This window comes from Oncorhynchus kisutch, linkage group LG17 (genome assembly GCF_002021735.2).
Source record: "Oncorhynchus kisutch isolate 150728-3 linkage group LG17, Okis_V2, whole genome shotgun sequence".
Classification (NCBI taxonomy): domain Eukaryota; kingdom Metazoa; phylum Chordata; class Actinopteri; order Salmoniformes; family Salmonidae; genus Oncorhynchus; species Oncorhynchus kisutch.
The window spans coordinates 55,005,952-55,027,712 of record NC_034190.2 but is presented as its reverse complement, the minus strand read 5'-3'; the positions used below and the strand labels follow the sequence as shown (position 1 = coordinate 55,027,712).

Genomic DNA, 21,761 nt, shown 5'->3' with positions numbered 1-21,761 from the left:
GTATATCGATGACAATCTGCTCTAGCGCATGTATCTCTGGTGCGCAAGGTACTTGGGTGACTGTTGGAGCATGACCTGTACGTCAAGGCTGAGAAATGCTTGTTCTTCAAACAGGCCGTCTCATTCCTTGGGTATCGCATTTCCACATCAGGGTTGGTGATGGAGTGTGACCGCATTGCAGCCGTGTGTAATTGGCCGACTCCAACCATGGTAAAGGAGGTGCAGCGGTTTTTAGGGTTTGCCAACTACTACCTGAGGTTTATCCGGGGTTTTGGGCAGGTGGCTGCTCCCATTATGTCACTGCTGAAGGGGGGGGGGCGGTGTGTCTGGGGTGGTCGGTTGAGGCGGACAGAGCTTTTGGTCGCCTGAAGGCTCTGTTTACCTTGGCTCCCGTCTGCCAATTCTGTTGAAAAACGTTTCTTAAACAGAAGCAAACGGAACAATACAGGGATAAACATACCTGAGTTTGTCCAATAGAAACTTGCGTTTGCAACTGTTGGACTAATGATTACACCCTAGAGCAGCTAGATACAGGCAAGAGTGTGCAAAGCGGTATTGAATGTGCCACTGTCTGTCCATGTGTCACTGTCTGTCACCTCAACATTTTCTCTCGACCTATGTGCGACCTATCGACGTTACATTGAAGTGGCTGAATGGAATATGAATGACAGTCATCCAATATGCTCTAATAGAAATAAGGCCATGCTCATGAAAAAAATGTATCGTCCTCCATCTTAAAACGTCAGCGACCGTCACTGGTGTACACCAATAAGAGCTCTCTAGTAGGTGCAATCTTCGCTCTCTCTCCCACTACTCTCTCCTATCCTATCATCTCTCCATTCTGCTAAATCCTTTCCCTCCTGTGTATTCGATCCTACTCTCCTCCCTATCTGCATCCTTTGACTCTCACTGTCTCCTTTCCTCTCAGCCAGCTCTCAACCCTCCCTTCCCGCTCCGTGGCTGAGTGACTCACTGCGAGCTCACAGTATAAGGCTGTGGGCAGCTGAGCAAAAATGGAGGAAAACTAAACCTCCGGAGGACCCATCATCCTTCCACTCCCTATTCTCTACCTTCTCTTTGTCTGTATCCGCTGTTAAACCCACTTTCTATCACTCTAACCCTAGCAAATTCTTTTCCATCTTCTCCTCCCTTCTTAATCCTCTACCCCTTCCCCCCTCTCTGCGGACAACTTTGTCAACCACTGAAAAAAAGGTTGATGACAACCCCTCTGACACCAAAAACTACAGACCGCTATGCTTTCTTTCTTTTCTTTCCAAAACACTTGAGCGTATTGTCTATGACCAACTCTCGTTATCTCTCCCAGAATGATCTTCTTGACCTTAAGACGGTTTACTCAACTGAAACACCTCTGTGTCACGGAGGCTCTCCGCTCTGCCAAAGCTGCTTCTTTCTTCTGTTCTCATCCTCCTATATCTATTCACTGCTTTCAACACCATCAGATCCTCCTCTCCACCATCTCAGGGCTGGGCATCTAAGAGCTCTGCACAGGTCGCTCCTATTAGGTGATGTGGAAAGGCTCTGTGTCTGCACCATGTGCTCTCACTACTGGTGTCCCCCAGGGCTCAGTTCTAGGCCCTCTCCTCTTTTCTCTATAAACCCAGTTGCTCAGCTCCCTCATATCCTCACATGGTCTCTCCTATCATTGCTATGACACTGAACTACTTTTCTCCTTCCTCCCTTCTGACACTCAGGTGGCGACACGCATCTCTGCGTATCTGGAGGACATCTCAGCATGGAAGTTGGCCCACAACCTCAACTTTGACAAGATGGAGCTGCTCTTCCTCCAGGGGAAGATTTGCCCTCACCAAGACCTCTCCATCACGGTTGACAACTCCACAGTGTCCCCCTCCCAAAGTGTAAAGAACCTTGGCATGCCCCTGGACAACACCCTGTTGTTCTCTACAAACATCAAAGCAGTGACTTGCTCCTATAGGTTCATGCTCTACAACATCCGTAGAGTATGACCTTTCCTCACAGGAAGTGGTGCATGTCTAGCAGCTAGACTGGTACCTTCAGCAGAGTGAACATTTTTGTTTGTTCATTCTATGTTTGACTAATGTTAGCTAACATTAGAGTAGCTCGATCTGGTAGCAATCTATTCCACCCTTTTATGCAAAACACCCTGTTCCTAAAAATTGAATTGTCACTAGCTAACTCACTCTCTGTTTATGTGTTGGTAGCAATGATGCATTTGTATAAATCGTCTATGGTTGATTAGTTGGTTCTCAGCTGGCTAGCAATCTTGCTGTCAATTTATTGACGCTAGCTAACAGCATGCTGAAAATATTGAAATGTCCATGCTATGTGTGCTATGCTTGCCAGTCTAATAGAGATCGATACAATTAGTGGGATGGTTAAATTGTGTATTGTTGTGAGTTTTGTTGTAGGTGGTACAGCATCTGATTACACCAGCATGTGCTTCCAACTCTTGGCTCTGCACAAGGTGAAGGTAAGTTGGCAAATATATTTACAAGCTGACGGCTAAGATAGCAACATTTACAGTAAGCATGGCATAAACATGAATTGGGTAGTGTTTGTATGGGTTTGTGTTATGGAGTTACAGGTGGCTAGATGAAGCCTGAGGAAACACAGAGTACTTTCCAGACCATGTAATACATTTAGTTCACCTTTTCTCTTTGTAAAACTCAGGTTATCTGGAGTCCTTCCACAGTGCCCTGCTGAAAAATACCCCAACGCGGTGAAATTTTGGGTACACAAGCATGAGGGAGGGGATACACACCTTGTGGTTATGGAGCACCACAAGATTGTGGGACAAAAACCATCAAAGGACACTGAAAGGTATAAAATCAAGACTACAACAGTAATGACACAACCACATCATTCTTCTCTCTGCAGATTCTCAAAATGTAATATCAAGATACGTCTACAAAAATCCCCTGCTAAGGGCAACTATTGACAGGAATTACCTGTCAGTCAATGGGCTGGGAAGGTTTTTAGATAGGCATTTGAAGTGAGGAGTTTTTTTCTCGATTGTGCAGGGTTGTGCTTACAGACAGTAAATGTATTGTTGTGTCTGAGAATGATTGAAATGTGCCATGTCTCCTCAATCACCCATACACAACAACATATGATGAAGACCGCATCGTCAAGCTGTTGGTCGAAAATTCTCTGCGCTACATCAAACAGTACCTATCCTATAACTCTCAGTAATGGTTACCAAAAATCTTTGGTTAATGTCAGGACCCGGTTACGAACTCAGGTCTCCGGTGTGTAGTGGAAATTTCCTGTATTTACTAAATCATGAGAGCAAACCACACACAAGTCAGAGTTATCATAAAGTCCATCTTTAATTATATGAGCTCCATCACAACCCTGTGACTCTCAGATCAATTCAGTGTCTATCAATGAATTCTCTGAGAGCCCTTACACATTGCTATACAGGATCTCAGTTGCAAAGACACACATAGCCAGACAGCATTGGCTATAAATTATCGTTCAGCTTTGTCTCCTAAACTATGTTCTTATCTCGCTCTCAGGACCATAAAACAAAACCTCAACAGGCATATATCAAATACACCCCTCCTGGACAAGATCACAGAGACACAGTGACTGGCACACAGACATTGTGGAGCCAAGAGATAATTGGTTTAAAAGATATGTTTACATAAGACAAGCTTGACCTCTCCCCTCTCTGCGGCCCAAGTAACTGAAACCTGACAGAGAACAGATAACTGCAACCGGCCAACAGTATTATCCAAAAATAGACATATCTCACATAAGCATGCAATAAAAAATAATAAAACATTATTTATAAATGTTACCCAAATAATTCTGATTCCGCCACGACAGGTGTGAGAAACAGTCTGAGCCACTAATAGTCGGCAGAACCCAGGAGATGAGACGGTGTTTTAATAAAGTAAAAAGGAAAGTACTTCAAGCAAAAATATAAATCCACAACGTCAAAAGTAATTCCAAGAGAAAAAGTTAATCCTCCAAGTGAAAAGGTAAATCCATAAGGTGGTAGGTACAGCAGGAAAAAATCCTCAAAAGATAATCAAAAATAAATAAATGAGAACAAAAACAGTACCACAAGAGAGTCCAACTGGAGTAACAAATGTTCACAGCATGGCTGCGGCTGGGTGCTAACATTCAAACACAGAGCAAATAACTGAGGAAAACTAAGGGTTTAAATACATTCAAGGGAAACGAGGCACAGGTGCAAATAATAATCTGGGAACAGGGGAAAACAAAAGGGTCAAAAAAGCACAATGGGGGCATCTAGTGGCCAAAACCGGAACAATCCTGGCCAAATCCTGACAGAATCCCCCCCCTAGGAACGGCTCCTGACGTTCCTACCAGCTTTCTCGGGGTGGAGGGCCCTGAACTGTCGAATGAGGTCAGGGTCCAGTATGTCTTTGGCAGGAACCCAGGAGTACTCCTCGGGACCGTAACCTTCCCAGTCCAACAGATACTGCCAGGGCCGCTGCACCCGGCGGGAATCCAGTATCCGCTGGACGGTATAAGCCGGCTGGCCTCTGATGACACGGAGCGGATGGGGAGGTCTGTCTGCCGGGACAAGGGGAGAAAAAACAACAGGTTTTAATAAGGAAATGTGAAACATGGGATTAATCTTAAGGGATCTGGGTAAGTGCAGGCGATATGTAACGGGGTTCACTCTCCTGGCAACCTTAAAGGGACCGATGTATTTCTGGGACAGCTTGCAAGACTCCACCCGTAGTGGTACATTTTTTGTGGAGAGCCAGACTCTCTGGCCGGGTCGCAGGGTAGGCCCGGGACGGCGATGTCTGTTGGCTTGTCGTTGGTACCGCTGGTACGCAAAAGATTAAGACGGGTCTTCCTCCACGTAAGCCGACAGCGTCTGATGAACTTCAAGGCTGAAGGCACTCCGACTTCTGCCTCCTGGTCCGGGAACAATGGAGGGGCATAGCCAAACTGACTCTCGTGCGGGGACATACCAGTGGAGGAGGAGCACATGGTGTTGTGTGCTTACTCGGCCCAAACAATGAAGGATGACCATGTGGACGGGTTGTTGGAGGCCATACATCTGACGGGCGGTTTCCAGCTCTTGATTCATCCTCTCGGTTTGGCCGTTGGACTCCGGGTGGTACCCTGAAGATATAGGGGCCACTGCCAGTCTGAGTTGGCAGAAGACCTTCCAAAACCTTGAAGCGAACTGGGGACCTCTGTCGGAAACCATATCTTGAGGAATGCCGAAGACTCGGAACACATGGTTAATTACCAACTCAGCCGTTTCCTTAGCAGAAGGTAACTTAGTCAAGGGAACGAACCTGGCCGCCTTAGAAAACCTGTCGATGATGACTAGGATTGTAGTATTGCCATGGGACGGAGGAAGGCCAGTAATAAAGTCCAACGAGATATGGGACCAGGGTCGGTGGGGAACAGGTAAAGGGTGAAGGAGTCCTTGAGGGCGGCGGTGAGAAGATTTGCCCTGGCAGCACACGGGACAGGCCTTGACGAAAGTGGTAACGTCTTCCTTTATGGTGGGCCACCAGAACGTTCGCTGGATGAACTCCAAGGTGCGACCTACGCCCGGGTGAGAGGTGAGGCGAGAGGAGTGCCCCCACAGAAGGACCTGAGTCCTCGCTGCCTTGGGGACAAACAACCGATTGGCAGGACCTCCTTTCGGACCTGGTTCGATAGCTTGAGCTCGTCTCGTCTGCTTAACGATGCCCACAGACCAGTCGATGTGAGGGTTATGGCTGTGAAGCCAGGGGTAGCCAAGGATGAGAGTGAACTCGGAACAGGGGATTAGATGAAAGTTCATCACTTCCTGGTGTTGGGAAACTGAAAGTTGCAAGGGGGTAGTGACGCGAGTGACAAGTCCAGATCCCAGAGGGCTTCCATCCAACGTAGTAACCCTCATGGGGTCCCTTAGAGGTTCAGAGGGGACGCCATTCTCCTTCGCCCAGATACCATCCGTGAAGTTTCCTGCGGCTCCAGAGTCTACCAGTGCTTGAAGGGGAAGCTCGTGGTTGTCCCAGTAAAGGGTGACTGGAATGAGCAGCCGGGAGTTGGATGGATGGGAGGAGGTTATGTTTCCCGTTACAGTCCCCCCAGGCCTGCACGGGACAGTGCGTTTCCCTGGAGCCCGGGACACGTGGAGCAGAAATGGCCCGGTTTGCCGCAATATAGACAGCATCGCTCCCTCATCCGGCGGTCTCTCTCAGCCTGGGAGATGCGTCCAATCTGCATGGGTTCCAGTGGAGCCAGCGAGGATAAAGATGGGGACGGAGCTGGGACCGTTAGGAGCTAGGGCGAGAGGTCTACGGTTGAGTTCTCTGTCTCTCAGACGCTGGTCTATTCGTGAGGCCAACTTGATCAGGGACTCGAGGTTGTCCGGTGGTTCCCGAGTGGCCAGTTCATCTTGGATGGTGTCGGAAAGACCCTTCAGAAAGCACACTGTGAGCGCCTCGTCGTTCCAGCCACTCGTTGTTGCCACCGTGCGGAACTGGATGGCATAGTCTGTCACGCTGTGCCGACCTTGGCGGAGAGTCAGGAGCTGTTTGGCTGAGTCAGGCCGCTGGTTGGACCTTGAAACACTCGCTTGAATTCCTCAGCAAAGGCAGAGTAGCTGGCACAGCAGGGACTTTGGGCATCCCACACAGCAGTAGCCCAGGCCAGGGCTTTTTCCGACAGCAGGGTGATGATATATGCGATCTTGGACCAGTCGGTGGGAAACGAGGGAGGGTTGCAGCTCGAAGGAGAGAGAACATTGGGTGAAAAACCCCTTACAAGCACTTGGATCACCTGAGAACCGTTGGGGAGGTGGAAGACAAGGTTCAGCCAGGGGGTTAACTGCCACGGGCACTTTAATCTGAGGTACTGGGGTGGGAGCGGTTGCCGGGGGAAGTCGATCAGATATCTGCTTTATGGAAGTCAGCATCTCCGACAGAAGTTGAGAATGTCTAGCCATTAAGGCCTCTTGCTGAACCAGATGGGCTTCGTGGCGTTGGACAGTCCCCTCGTGATGAACAGCGTGGCAAAAATGTCCTGGGAACTGGTTGCCTCTGGGTTCATTTTGGCTCTGTGTTTCTGTCAGGACCCGGTTACGAACTCGGGTCTCCGGTGTGAGAAACAGTCACTTAGCAAACTGAGCCACTAATAGTCGGCAGAACCCAGGAGATGAGGCAGACAAAGCAGTACTTGAGACGGTGTTTTAATAAAGTAAAAAGGATAGTACTAGTATAAATACACAACATCAAAAGTAATTCCAAGAGAAAAAGGTAATCCTCCAAGTGAAAAGGTACATTCACAAGGCGGTAGGTACAGCAGGGAAAAGCCTCAAAACGTAATCAAAAATAAATAAACAAGAACAAAAAGAGAGTCCAACTGGAGTAACAAATGTTCACAGCATCGCTGGGGCTGGGTGCTAACATTCAAACACAGAGCAAAGAACTGAGTAAAACTAAGGGTTTAAATACATTTAAGGGAAACGAGGCACAGGTGCAAATAATAATCTGGAAACAGGGGAAAACAAAAGGGTCAAAAAAGCACAATGGGGGCATCTAGTGGCCAAAACCAGAACAATCCTGGCCAAATCCTGACAGTTAAATCACATTATCTGGTGTAATAATCTGTAGCTATGAGAACTGGTGATCAGCAGATGATGGGAGAGGTGGTCATGATGAAATTGCCATTCACAAAGAAAACAGAGTAAGAAAATACAGTATGATAGGTGTAGTAGAGTTCAGGGAATGCTTGTACAGCTGTGGCAGGAGTGTTGTCATGATCAAACTGTCATTCAGCTCCTCGAGTCATCTTCTGCCTGAAATCCAGAATAATGTTCAATCTATCGAGAGGGATACAGTTCATGGAATACAGCTACAATGACACATGCAGGCAAAGGAATTCTCCATCTAGAACCCACTCCAGCATAACATCAACATTAGGGTAGAACAGTTGAACATGCATACATGTGCACAGACATTTAAAACAATGTCTAGCCTAATAGAAAGATATATGGCGTAACCCTCAACCTTTGCACAGTGACCAGACCGTACAAATGTACCTAGGTACACTATATGAGCAAAAGCTTGTTGAACATCCTATTCCAAAATCATGGGCATTAATATGGAATTGGTCCCCTCTTTGCTGAAATAACAGCCTCCAATCTTCTGTGAAGGCTTTCCACAAGATGTTGGAACATTACTGAGCCACAAGAGCATTAGTGAGGTTGTGCACTGAGGTTAGACAATTATTAATTTATTTCTAAAGCCCTTCAGTCAATTTCAAGGCTCTGTGCAGGCCAGTCAAGTTCCTCCACACCGATTTCGACAAACATTTCTGTATGGACCTCGCTTTGTGCATGGTGCATTGTCATGCTGAAACAGGAAAAGGCCTTCCCCAAACTGTTGCCACAAAGTTGGAAGCACAGAATCATCTAAAATGTCATTATAGCGTTAAGATTTCCCTTCACGGGAACTAGGGGGCCTTGCCTGAACCATGAAAGAACCTCCTATTCCTCCTCCACCAAACTTTACAGTTGGCACTATGCATTGGAGCAGGTAGTGTTCTCTTGGCATCCCCCAAACCCAGATTTGTCCGTCGTACTGAAGCAATAAGCATGATTCATCACTCCAGAGAACGTATTTCCACTGCTCCAGAGTCCAATTGCGGCAAGCTTTACACCACTCCAGCCGACGCTTGGCATTGTGCATGGTGATCTTAGGCTTGTGTGCGGCTGCTCAGCCATGGAAACCCATTTCATGAAGCTCCCGACTAACAGTTCTTGTGCTGACCAGAGGCAGCCTTCCAGAGGCAGTTTGGAACTCGGTAATGAGTGTTGCAACCTAAGACAGACAATTTTTATGCGCTTTAGCACTCAGAAGTCCCGTTCTGTGAGCTTGTGTGGCCTACCACTTTGCGGCTGAGCCGTTGTTGCTCCTATATGTTTCCACTTCACAACAGCACTTACAGTTGACCGGTGCAGAAATTTGATGAATTTACTTGTTGGAAGGGTGGCATAGAATGCCACGTTGAAAGTAACTGAGCTCTTCAGTAAAGGCTATTCTACTGCCAATGTTTGTCTATGGAGATTACATGACTGGGTGATTTTATACACCTGTCAGCAACGTGTGTCGCTGAAATAGCTGAATCCACTCATTTGAATGAGTGTCCACATACATTTTTATATATACTTTGGGTCCATAGAGGTGTGCTCAGGTGTTCCGCAAGGTTCTATTTTGGGCCCACTGTTGTTCATTTTGTATATAAACAACATTGGGGATCTTATTGAAACAGCGGATGTACATTTTTATGCAGATGATACTGTTCTTTATTCAAGTGGTATTAGTTTATCTTCAGCTTTTGAAAATGCCCAAAGAGCATTTAACATCATACAACAGAATCTGTATGATTTAAAGCTGGTTCTAAACTCAGGTAAAACAAAATGCATGGTATTTTCAAATGCCAGGCATGTTACTAATCATGTCATTGCTACATTGGCTGGACATACTATAGAGCAAGTTTTTGTGTACAAATATTATTTGGGTGTCTGGGTTGATGATTAGCTGAACTTCACTGTGCATGTAGAGAACTTGATAAGGAGGCTCAAGCTGAGAATAGGTTTTTATTACCGGCATAAGACTTGTTTTTCTTTTGAGGCCAGGAAGGAGCTGGTACGATGTACATTACTGGTGGTTTTAGATTTTAGTGATGTTATATATATGTAAGCCTCAGCCACTACCCTGAGAGCACTTGATTCAGTGTATCATGCAGCCCTCAAAAACGTCTAACACATCATTGGGATCTCTACAGTGCTGTTGGCTGGTCGTCATTGACCTTTAACACTGGTATACACTGATTTATAAGGCCATTGGGTAAAATGCCATTTTATCTCTGTTCTTTTTTAGTCAGGTTGGTAAATGAATAGCAATTACGGTCCCATTCTCATTTGCTTCTAACAGTACCAAAAATTAGAACAGGTCATGGTAGAAATAGTCTGGCTACTTTTTTTTTTACTATCTAGCTACAGCCATGTCTATCAGGCATGCTTAGGCAAATATTTTTTTATAGTTAAACCAGCTTATCAGTTTCAGATTTAAACAGTAAATTGTTGTATTATTGTTTCTCATCACTGTTACCTAGTAAGCCAATAATTGTTATTTACATCTGTTTGGAATCCTAGCTTGCATAATGCCTATAATTATGTGAGATTGAAATGCATTCACAGTCATAATCATAACCAATGTCAACCCGTCAATTATGTTACACATTTTCTAACAAGTTACAAACACGAGGCGTGGCGCATAACAAGTTACCCTGGCGCCTGCTCACTAGCTAGCCAACTCCAGTCACGTGCTAATGTTTGCTGGTAAACCTAGCTTTAGGTGGCTGGTTGTAATGTTGTAGCTTGCTGTTTAGTAGTCATACCTAAAAAGAGAAGATGTTTTTTAATCAACATTCAATAGATCACAGATTGTAAAACCTCTTCTATTTTAGTCAACCTGTAGTTGTTTAGCTAACTTAGCTAGCAAGTTAAATACCTAAGTTGCAAACAGAAAAAAATAATTAGATTTCCCCCCCACTGTAACACAGTAGTATGTTAGCCAGCAATACACAATGTGGGGTTCAGTAAATAAACTGAAGTTAGCTAGCTAGCTAGCTAGGTGGCTTGCAGGAAAAACGACTTAGCTAGCCACCATATTTTTCATACAGCATCGGCTGTAGCTGAGTTTCTAGCTAAATCCAACTCGGTTTCGAATCCTCTTCGCTATATTCCAGTTGAAACATGTATAGTTGAATGTCACCACGTAGCTAATAGAGCATCCAAAAATGCTCTATTATCAAATTGGTGTTGATGAGAGGATTGACTCGAAGCCATTGTGGTCTGGTCAGTTCTTTCAGTTTTGCCCAAAGGATTGTTATTTTTGTCCGCCTCGCTTCAAAAAAGCCTGCCTTTGGGTAGGGAAGGGGCCAGAGCACGAAGCACCGCCCCACACGAGTTTTAGTCTTTCAGAGACTGGCAAAAAATTGTCAGCTTGTATATTTAGAAATTAATCCACTGATTGGAACATCACTGAAAGACATCCAATGGCTCTATCGAACAACAACAACCATATCGACACGCACAAAAAATGTATAGTGCGACCAGTATCACATAGAGCCTTTTGCGAAAAGCCAGAAAAGACTCATTTCTTTTCAGATCCCACCCCGTCAATACACCAGAAGCAGTCATAGGGTGTATCATTCAGTGCATGAAGCCCAGACCTGCCTACAGTATAGTTATTGTACACACACACACCTGTTTGATACTCTATCAGAATTGTCATGTGTCATTCCAACATACAACAGCTGAATGTTAAGAGATGTGCTTAGCTTAGATGCTTAGTAGATGTTGGCACGGTTATATAATATGAAGACACTAGGGCGAAAAGGATGCATTGTTTATGCATAGTGAAGCATACTTTGCTTGGAGTACTTCGGGCTAGTTTGCACCTGGTCACAGATCAATATTGTAGAGCCGCTCTCCTCCTCCCCACCAACCCTTTGGGTTAGATTGGTGCCAGGAAACTGCTTCTTGGGAGTTGGTGGACATTGGTCTTGTCATATACAGTAGAAGGAAGACAACAACAACATGCAGATGACTGAGATAACAAATCGTAACACACTCTCATATAGAAGAGAACCAGTATGCGGTGCAGTTTAGTTTGTCTACAGCTACTTCCTGTAGGTTACCATTGACCTATATGTTAATGAAGAACATTCTGCATTCATGTTGTAATCCATTTCACATTCATGTTGTAGCCCATTTTGCAAAAAGAAAGTAACCCTATTTAGCTGGCCGACATAACTTCCCATAAAGTAGAGTGCTGTGTGTCAAATGGATAGGCAAAGGTGTGTCAGAAATGATTAGGTTAGAGAAAGGGATAGCAACTTTTAGCAGCATTACTTGGTTGTCAACGATATCCTGCGAATGGAGGATAAGGGGTGAAATTGAGAGATTGGTGATACATGATACACACCTGTCTATGTCTTATGCATACAGATGCATATGCAATAGTCACAACTCCTATTGAAAGAGGAAATTCCCCTGGGCCTGGGTTAAAGTCGACTTCTACTAACTGAGGCGTGCATTGTACACACTGTCAACATGCACACTTCCTCATAGTGTAGGGCACCAGCAACCTTTGGAACTGCTAAACATACAGAGACAAGGAGAGTACGAACAAAAGACTTCAAAGTGAAATTAAAATAAAGGAAATAAAAAAATATAGGTTGAAAGTAAAGAGGCAAGGAAGGACAGAATTGAGAGAGTGAGAGAAAGTTATGGGGACTTCAACTTGACCAAATGATCCGCTGCCATTTCCTCTAGCAGTGGTGTCCGCCTGGGTAAAGGTGAACTGCAAAACGAACCAAGCAGTGGATTGTTCTATCAAACACAATTTGAGGACACGATCAGTGGATATACCTACAGGTTGATTCTGATTGGGCAAGAGATTACACGTTGGTGAGTACCGGTATGTTAGTCGGTCTGACTAGCATGTGTTCTACATGTGTTGAGTTCAAGGTTGCACTACGCAGCATTACCTGTGGGATTCTGACCTAGGCCTATGATCAGAGGCACAGAAATAATGTTGCATCAGGCAAAGTAAAGCTAAATGGATATTGGTAAATACACTGTAAAAGTAAGATAAATACCTGATAGAGAAAGAGGACAAAAACCTGAAAATAATCACTAAGTGTATAAACCATTGCACAGTTTGCGGGGGGGGGTTATTAGATCAAGAGAAAGTGTATTGTCTATTCTGTTTTTATCAAACCTTGATCATTTTTGCCATAGCAGATTTCTTTAGAATCATCTCAATAGTTGTGTAAGAGGCACATTTAAAATATTTCCCGTCAATAAACATCACATGATGGGAAGGGTGGAGAAATATGTGATCTACTTGACAGGATGCTGGTGCTATCAAACGAACACAATTTTACTTTTACTTCCTGTGGTTAGTGGTAACAGCACAACAACTGTGTTTGGTGACTTCCTCTTGTTATAACGAAATCAAGACATCAGACTTGCCATAAATACAGTCCTTTTTGAGTACAGTCCTATTTGAGTATAAAAAGGACTATTTGTGCCACAGGTGGTTGTGACTGAAACACAAGGCTGTGCTTGTGTTTCAGTGCCCTCCATAGGTTTGGGTTACACTCTGCAATGCTGATGGGAAAGGGGGATACCTAGTCAGTTGTACAACTGAATGCATTCAACTGAAATGTGTCTTCCGCATTTAACCCAATCCCTCTGAATCAGAGAGGTGCGGAGGGCTGCATTAATCAACTTCCACGTCTTCGGCGCAGGGAACAACTCACTATATACAGCAAAGAGCAATACTGTACTACATTGCAGCCACTGTAAAAGCCCAGTATATAGACTTGATTAATTGTTAGCTCAACTGAGTTAGCTTGTTGCATGTAAGCTATTTATGAACACATACATGACAGAACGATATTGTGTTAGACGTGTGTCTTCTTTCCTAGTGTTCTAACATTGCACAACCACGAGCTGCAGGATACGGCAAACACAATATGTCAGATTTTAGATAAGCTTTCGAACCTAATATTCAGTCAGATTACCAGCAACTACAATTACTTAGGAGTTGAGGTAAAAGAGAGAGAGAGAGAGAGTTAACACCAAGTCAGATATTTTATTTGCCCTAATACACTTCAGTGGGGGAAAAAGCAGGTGTTCATGATACGTAGTAACCTGTTATTGAGATAATGGATGACATCGACACTGGGACTAGTAGGGGCTTGTCAGTTGGTGAACTCTGGCTTTTAGGAGGGTAGTGTGTATGAGAACAGGACACAGAATCTGACCAAAGTTAATTTAACACAATCTGGAATCGTCCCAAATGTTGAGTCTGGGAATAGGTGCAGTACCTACAGTAGGCTACTGGTTAGATTCAAAGTGAACAGTGGACAGAGAGCCCCAGGTTGGGCGAATGTGTACAGGCCAATCCAGTCATTGACAGTTCAGACACACAATGCCCAGCCCCCGAGTTCCCAGAGGCTTAAAATACCCCCTCAGTGTTTGCACTTGCGATGAGGGGTGGTCCTAGTTGTACACCAAGTCACATTTCACTGGACAGGGGATCCCAAGAGGACAGCATGACCCAAATCTAGAATGGACGGTTAGGAGCAATTCCCTCTATAACTCAGAAGAGCACGGATACAGATTCCATACTGATCAAAAATGGAAACGCAACATGTAAAGTTTTGGTCCCATGTTTTATGAACTGAAATATGCACAAAAAGCTTATTTCTCTCAAATTGTGTGCAAAAATTTGTTTACATCCCTGTTAGTGAGCCTTTCTCCTTTGCCAAGCTAATCCATCCACTTGACAGGTGTGACATATCAAGAAGCTGATTAAACAGCATGATCATTACACATGTGCACCTTGTGCTGGGGACAATAAAGATCACTCTAAAATGTGCAGTTTTGTCGCACAACACAATACCACAGATGTCTCAAGTTGTGAGGGAGCGTTCAATTGGCATGCTGACCGCAGGAATGTCCACCAGAGCTGTTGCCAGAAATTTTAATTTAATTTCTCTATCAGCCCAGAAACTCCACGTCTGGCTTCTTCACCTACGGGGTCCTCTGAGACCAACCACCCAGACAACCGATGAAACTGAGGAGTATTTCTGTCAATAATAAAGCCAGTTTGTGGGGAAAAACTAATTCTGATTGGCCGGGCCTAGCTCCCCAGGAGGTGGGCATATGCCCTCCCAGTCATCTGAAATCCATAGATTAGGGGCTAATTAAAATATTTCAATTGACTGATTCCCTCATATAAACTGTAACTCAGTAAAACATTTGCCATTTTTGCGTTTATATTTTTGTTCAGTAAAGTTATTGTTTTGACTTAGGTGTCAGTAAAAATAGACCTGGATCTATCATTGAAGTGAAGGGTTTGTGTATTGGCATTCACACTCTATTAGCCTCTGATTTAGCCCACAATTCAGAATCTTCAAATTATCACATTATGACAAAGATTAGGAAAAGACACTGAAGACACTGTCCACTTGTTTATTTTGTTTTATAGGCCTACTGGGCCACTAAATATTCCATTACCATCACAGGGCATACTACACCCTTTTCAATGAAAAAAGTGGTAGTGGAACCCAAACTGTCATTCTTAAGCTACAGCACACAACATTCCTACAATGTTTCCACAACCACGCTAGTTTTGGAAATCTCAGACCTTGGACCAACGTAAGCTAGACAATGGCACAAGGTCTTGGGACGATGTCAGATTCTCATTTCAAAAGGAGAAAACATTTTGCAGGGAGGGTCCTCTTCAGACAACTCTCAACAAATCACGAGTTTGGTTGAAATGGGTTTAAAATGCGGTGCTCATGTTTAGCTAGGGCAACAAGCGGATACGGCAGTGACGTCACCGGTGACGCACAGCCCATTTCCGTCTCGTCCTCTCTGTCCCAACTGACCCCGGAACAAAAACAGACATGTAAGCCGGAACATCGGGGGAGGCAACCCGTCTGTCTAGAGACTACAACCAGGCCATAACGTTAGCGTCCCCTCCCAACACTGTGGGGTTGTATCATCAGGGAGATTTCCCATGGGGCATTCCGTGTCCTGTCATTTTGGTCAGCTATAAATAGTCTAGCTAGATGCATTCCCATCCAGATCCATGATGTGCACATACAGCCTGTGTCTCTGGTACAGTACGTAAACTGACAGGCAGACAGATGGGAGAGTATGAATACTGGATAGTAGTGACACAGGGATGACCTTCACGAGACAGGGAATCAGGTGCTTGAGGTTCAGGTGTGATGCTGCTATGACATTCAGGGACGGTATCTAGGACTAAAATCAACAACCAAAAAATGATCAACGCAAAACAATCTTAAGTAGTTGAAGTTTGGATGTTGACATTTGAGTCATTCCTTTCAATTAATTGTATTCCTTAAAAAAATAAATCTAAACTATTGCTCCCCCTCTCTTCCAGACAAAGAGAGCTAGGATGGAGGGAGAGAGTCCTCAGAGAAGAAGCTGGAGCTTTTCCTCTTTCTATCCCAAACGTGAGCATCCATGTCATCCTTCTATTCACTGGCCCAGGTGTTCAAAACAGGCAGATGGCACTTGCCTTGACAAAAAAAAAACTTTTGTCTTGACGGTGTGTCAGTGTTATCATTTATTAAATCATATTTATAAATGTATTATTATATTATTTTAGCTAAGTTGATACATACAGTACTTGCATGAACATTCATCATTACTGTCCATTTTTTAGAAACTGTGATTAAACATTCCTTCATATACATGTACATCACAGAAGTTTGGTGTAAATTCCAAAAGAGGTTGAAGTAGAACTTCTTGATGCTTAATGTCAATCCAAGGTAAACAGCTAACAGATGGCCAAGAGACTGGATTTAGACGGAGAGGGCAGCAGTTCTACTCCTCGGTGCGTGAGGCCTCAAAAAACGGTGAGTGGCCCGTCACCTAAACATCTACCATTGCTCTCTCTTTCTCCTTCTCTCTCTAAACATGAACAGTGTTATACCGAACATGCAAGTAAAGGATGAATTGCTGTTGTTGTGGTTCTTCTTCTAGAGAGGGTTCTAGAGGAGAGGGAGGAGGTTGATGCTCCTGTGACGGGCGCCTCAGGAGGACCCACCCATCTGGTCCAGCTGAGACCGATGGCTGACCGGCTAAAAAGTAAACATACCTTACTATTCACCTAACTATTCTCAACATCATGGATGCTATGATCAAATCAAAGCAATGTTATCTGTCACATGCTTCATAAACAACAGGTATAGACTAACAGTGAAATGCTTACTTACTGGCCCTTCCCAACAATGCAGAGAGAGAAAAAAAGAAATAATAGAAAAACATAATAACACAAGGAATAAATACACCATGAGTAACGATAACTTGGCTATATACACAGGGTACCAGTACCGAGTTGATCTGTATGGGTACGAGGTAATTGATGTAGATATGGACATATTGGTAGGGATAAAGTGATAGGCAACTGGACAGATAACAAACGGTAACAGCAGAGTATGTGATGAGTCAAAAGAGTTTAAAGGGTCAATGCAACTAGTTAAATAGTTAACCAATAGCTACGTGGGCAAACTATTTAGCAGTCTTATGGCTTGGGGGTAGAAGCTGGTCAGGGTCCTGTTGGTTCCAGACTGCATCGGTACCGCTTGCTGTGCAGTAGCTGAGGGAACAGTCTATGACTTGGGTGGCTGGAGTCTTTGAAAATTTTTAAGGCCTTCGTCTGACACTGCCTGGTGAAGAGGTTATGGATTGCAGGGAGCACAGCCCTAGTGATGTACTGGGCTGTACGCACTACCCTCTGTAGCGCTTTGCGGTCGGATGCTAAGCAGTTGCCATACCAAGCGGTGATGTAGCCAGTCAAGATGCTCTCAATGGTGCAGCTGTAGAATGTTTTGAGGATCTGAAAGCCCATGCCAAATCTTTGCATCCTCCTGATGGGGAAGAGGCAGTGTTGTGCCTTGTCCACGACTGTGTTGGTGTGTGTGGACCATGATCATTCCTTAGTGATGTGGACACCGAGGAACGAAGCTCTCGACCCACTCCACTACAGCCCTGTCGATGTGGATGGGGCGTGCTCGGCCTTCCATTTCCTGTAGTCCACGATCAGCTCCTTTGTCTTGCCAACGTTGATGGAGAGGTTGTTGTGCTGGCACCACACTGCCAGGTCACTGACCTCCTCCCTATAGGCTGTCTCATCATCGTTGGTGATCAGGCTAAACACTGTCGTGTCGTCAGCAAGCTTAATGATGGTGTTGGAGTTGTGCGCGGCCACGTAGTCGTGGGTGAACATGGAGTAGAGGAGGCGACTAAGCACGCACCCCTGAGGGACCCCCGTGTTGAGGGTCAGCGTGGCGGATGTGTTGTTGCCTACCCTCACCACCTTGGGGCGGCCCGTCAGGAAGTCCTGCTTCACTGTATGTGTTGAATAATGTCACATCACTAATCTGTATAGAATAAGTGTATAGGACATGTGTATAGGATAGCCTGTGCATGTAGGATCTTGCGTTAAAAAAGAGGAAATGGAGAGAGGGCAATTCATGGTGAGAACCATCATTATGGAACTATTGGTGGCATTTGATCATGTAGGCTACTACCAAAAAACAAGCTACTACCAAAATAAAAGTTCAAAATACAAGTTGATAACATCTAGGAATGAGTTTGGAGACCTCATGTTGGTGTGTTCTTCAACTTCCTCTCACTTGCAATTCAGTCATAATTCACTGTTTTTATGTGCACTAGTATGCCTACATAACTACTGAAAACAAGACGTGTCACTTTATTTATGGCTGTGAATCAGTAATATTAGGCTATTTGAGGAAGAAAACTTAAAGAATAGGGATGAAATATGTTTTGTCTACTTTTCTTTAAAAGAAAACAACAGTGTAATTTCTTGAATTATGAATAATTTGCACCTAAGGTCATGTGCTTGATGATGAATCATTGTTTACCTGAGTAGGAGAAGCACACCTGTAAATGCATAGAGGGGATTTGATTCAATTGGCCCGGGTTGCACTGGGTTATGGCCCATCACGTGACTGGGGCCAAACCGGTGAGGGAGGCACGCCCTGCTCAAATCGAACCATAATCTTTCCATAAAATGTATGTTTGAATTTTCAAAATAGTGAATCCCTTCATAAAAAGGCATGTGCAAGACAAACAGCTAACATAATGAGGGTCACGTTCCCCTACTCAGACGTTGCATGCATCAACCAATGCCACGTCATCGACTGTGCCATCGAGCACCAGATTGCTATAACATATAGGTCGTGCTCCCCTGCTCAAACTTTGCTGGCACATACCATATCTTACAACGTCTGGATAAGTATTTTAAGTAACAGCTAACCACATATGTTATAGCAATCTGGTGCCCAACGGCCCAGTCAATGATGTGGCATGCAACCATTGGTTGATGCATTCCACATCTAAGCAGGGGAACGTGACCAACATGTGGTTAGCAGATATGTAAAATACCTATCCAGGCGTTGTAAGATTTGGCATGTTTCAGCAACACCTGGAAAGAGAAACGCGCCGAAATCTTAGATAACATCCCAACATGAGGCTCCGCATATACCCATTTTATTAGGGCTTCACATGAAACCTATTTTTATTCTTAGATTTTTTATTTTTACAATATCAACTAACTCATTCCGCTACCCAAGAATAGTAAAGCCCCCTTTACTGGCTCAAATAGCCGACCAGAAAGCCTGTTACCAACCCTTAGTAAACTTCTGGAAAAAATTGTGTTTGACCAGATACAATGGTATTTTACAGTAAACAAATTGACAACAGAATTTCAGCATGCTTATAGGGAAGGACACTCAACAAGCACAGCACTTACCCAAATGACTGATGATTGGCTGAGAGAAATTGATGATAAAATTATTGTGGGGGCTGTCTTTTTAGACTTCAGTGCTCCTTTTGACATTATTGATCATAGTCTACTGCTGGAAAAACGTATGCGTTATGACTTTACACCCCCTGCTATAATGTGGATAAAGAGTTACTTGTCTAACAGAACACAGAGGGTGTTCTGTAATGGAACCATGTCAAATATAATCCAGTTAGAATCGGGAATTCCCCAGGTTAGCTGTTTAGGCCCCTTGCTTTTTTCAATTTTTACTAACGACATGCCACTCACTTTGAGTAAAGCCAGAGATTCTATGTATGCGAATGACTCAACACTATACACGTCAGCTACTACAGCGACTGAAATGACTGCAACACTCAACAAAGAACTGCAGTTAGTTTCAGAGTGGATGGCAAGGAATAAGTCAGCCCTAAATATTTCTAAAACTACAAGCATTGTATTTGGAACAAAACCCTAAACCTCAACTAAATCTTGTAATAAATAATGTGGAAATTAAGCAAGTTGAGATGACAACACTGCTTGGAGTAACACTAGATTGTAAACTGTCATGGTCAAAACATATTGATGCAGTAGTAGCTAAGATGGGGAGAAGTCTGTCTATAATAAAGCGATGCTCTGCCTTCTTAACAACACTATCAACAAGGCAGGTCCTACAGGCCCTAGTTTTGTCACACCTTGACTACTGTTCAGTCGTGTGGTCAGGTGCAACAAAAAAGGTCTTAGGAAAATTGCAATTGGCTCATAACAGGGCAGCACGGCTGGCCCTTGGATGTACACAGAGAGCTAATATTAATAAAATGCATGTCAATCTCCTGGCTGAAAGTGGAGGAGAGATTGACTTCATCACTACTTTTATTTATGAGAGGTATTGACATGTTGAATGCACCGAGCTGTCTGTCTGAACTACTGGCACATAGCTCGGACACCCATGCATACCCCACGAGACATGCCACAAGAGGTCTCTTCACAGTCCCCAAGTCCAGAACAGACTATGGGAGGCACACAGTACTACATAGGGCCATGACTACATGGAACTCTATTCCACATCAAGTAACTGATGCAAGCAGTAAAATTAGATTTAAAAAACAGATAAAAAAACACCTTATGAAACAGCGAGGACTGTGAAGCAACACAAACATTGACACAGACGCATGCATACACACGTACACACACACGAACACACACACACAATAACATACGCACTACACATACACATGGATTTAGAAATGTAGATATGTGGTAGTGGTGGAGTAGGGGCCTGAGGGCACACAGTGTGTTGTGAAATCTGTGTATGTATTGTAATGTTTTAAAATTGTATAAACTGCCTTCATTTTGCTGGACCCCAGGAAGAGCAGCTTCTGCTTTGGCAGCAGCTAATGGGGGATCCATAATAAATACAAATATAAACTCAAGGATAGATTGGTAACTTTTGTTCTAATTTGGCACACAAAAACTAGAGGTCATGCTTAACTTGGATCAAAAATAATGTCACTGATCGTCCTATAGGTGGCACTGTTATAAGCAGTCTCACTTAAACCCTCATATCCGCGTCCCGTTTGACCTAGAGACTATGTTTGTAGGTATCTTTCCTCATGCTGGCCAAATTTCCTTAATGGGACTTAATAAGGTCTGTCAGGATAGATTTTCGTCTGTATTGAACTTTTTTTTGTTGTGAAAAATGTCTTCTCATGAACCATATGTCCAAATATCTCCAAGTGGATTGGTTAATAGATGGCTGAGTTATTTATAAATCAGGAAATCAGATATTACGTGTCCATGTAAGTCCTTTGTAATTCCACTGCATAATGGCCTATTACCATGATGAACCATGTTAGGTTTGGCATTGATGTCTTATAAAATAAGGAACCTATTAACAATTAACTTTTTGGATTATGTAATGCTAATGCTTAAAAAATCATAAAACATATTCTTCTCATGGACTAGAAGTCAGATTCACTCCAAATGTTGTATCATCACAATAGTCCCTAAAGAGTTTGAGAAAATAGTGTTACTGCATTCAAAGATGGCCACACCATATCAGTAGATTCATATTAGCACATATACTAATATGAAAAAAGAAACTTTAAAAATCTTCTTCTCATGAACCATAGGACCAAATTACAGCATGGCACATGTCTTAAGATACATTTGGTATTGTGTCAAAAAACAAGGAAACTATAAATAACTCATTCTTCATCTGCAATCATCTTCTCCTCTTGAACCATAAGTCAGATTCACTTCAGATTTTGTATTTAGACTCATTACATCATCTTTAATGGTTTTGAGAAAAGATTGTTGCAGCATTCAAATATGGCCACACTGTACCTATAGATGCACTTTAGC

The 21,761-nt window shown here is 43.7% G+C and overlaps 1 protein-coding gene across 1 annotated transcript in view; it reads left to right on the top strand.

The window, feature by feature from the left end:
* The first annotated feature begins 12,096 nt into the window (after positions 1 to 12,096).
* Positions 12,097 to 21,761, top strand: part of dennd2da (DENN/MADD domain containing 2Da) — a 31,820-nt gene continuing 22,155 nt past the window's right edge. Inside the window, exons 1-4 of the mRNA XM_020506234.2 lie at positions 12,097 to 12,472; positions 15,990 to 16,062; positions 16,381 to 16,467; positions 16,595 to 16,699. Of these exons, the coding sequence (XP_020361823.1) occupies positions 16,005 to 16,062; positions 16,381 to 16,467; positions 16,595 to 16,699 (250 nt within the window). The 5' untranslated portion in view covers positions 12,097 to 12,472; positions 15,990 to 16,004. The remainder of the gene's footprint in view (positions 12,473 to 15,989; positions 16,063 to 16,380; positions 16,468 to 16,594; positions 16,700 to 21,761) is intronic.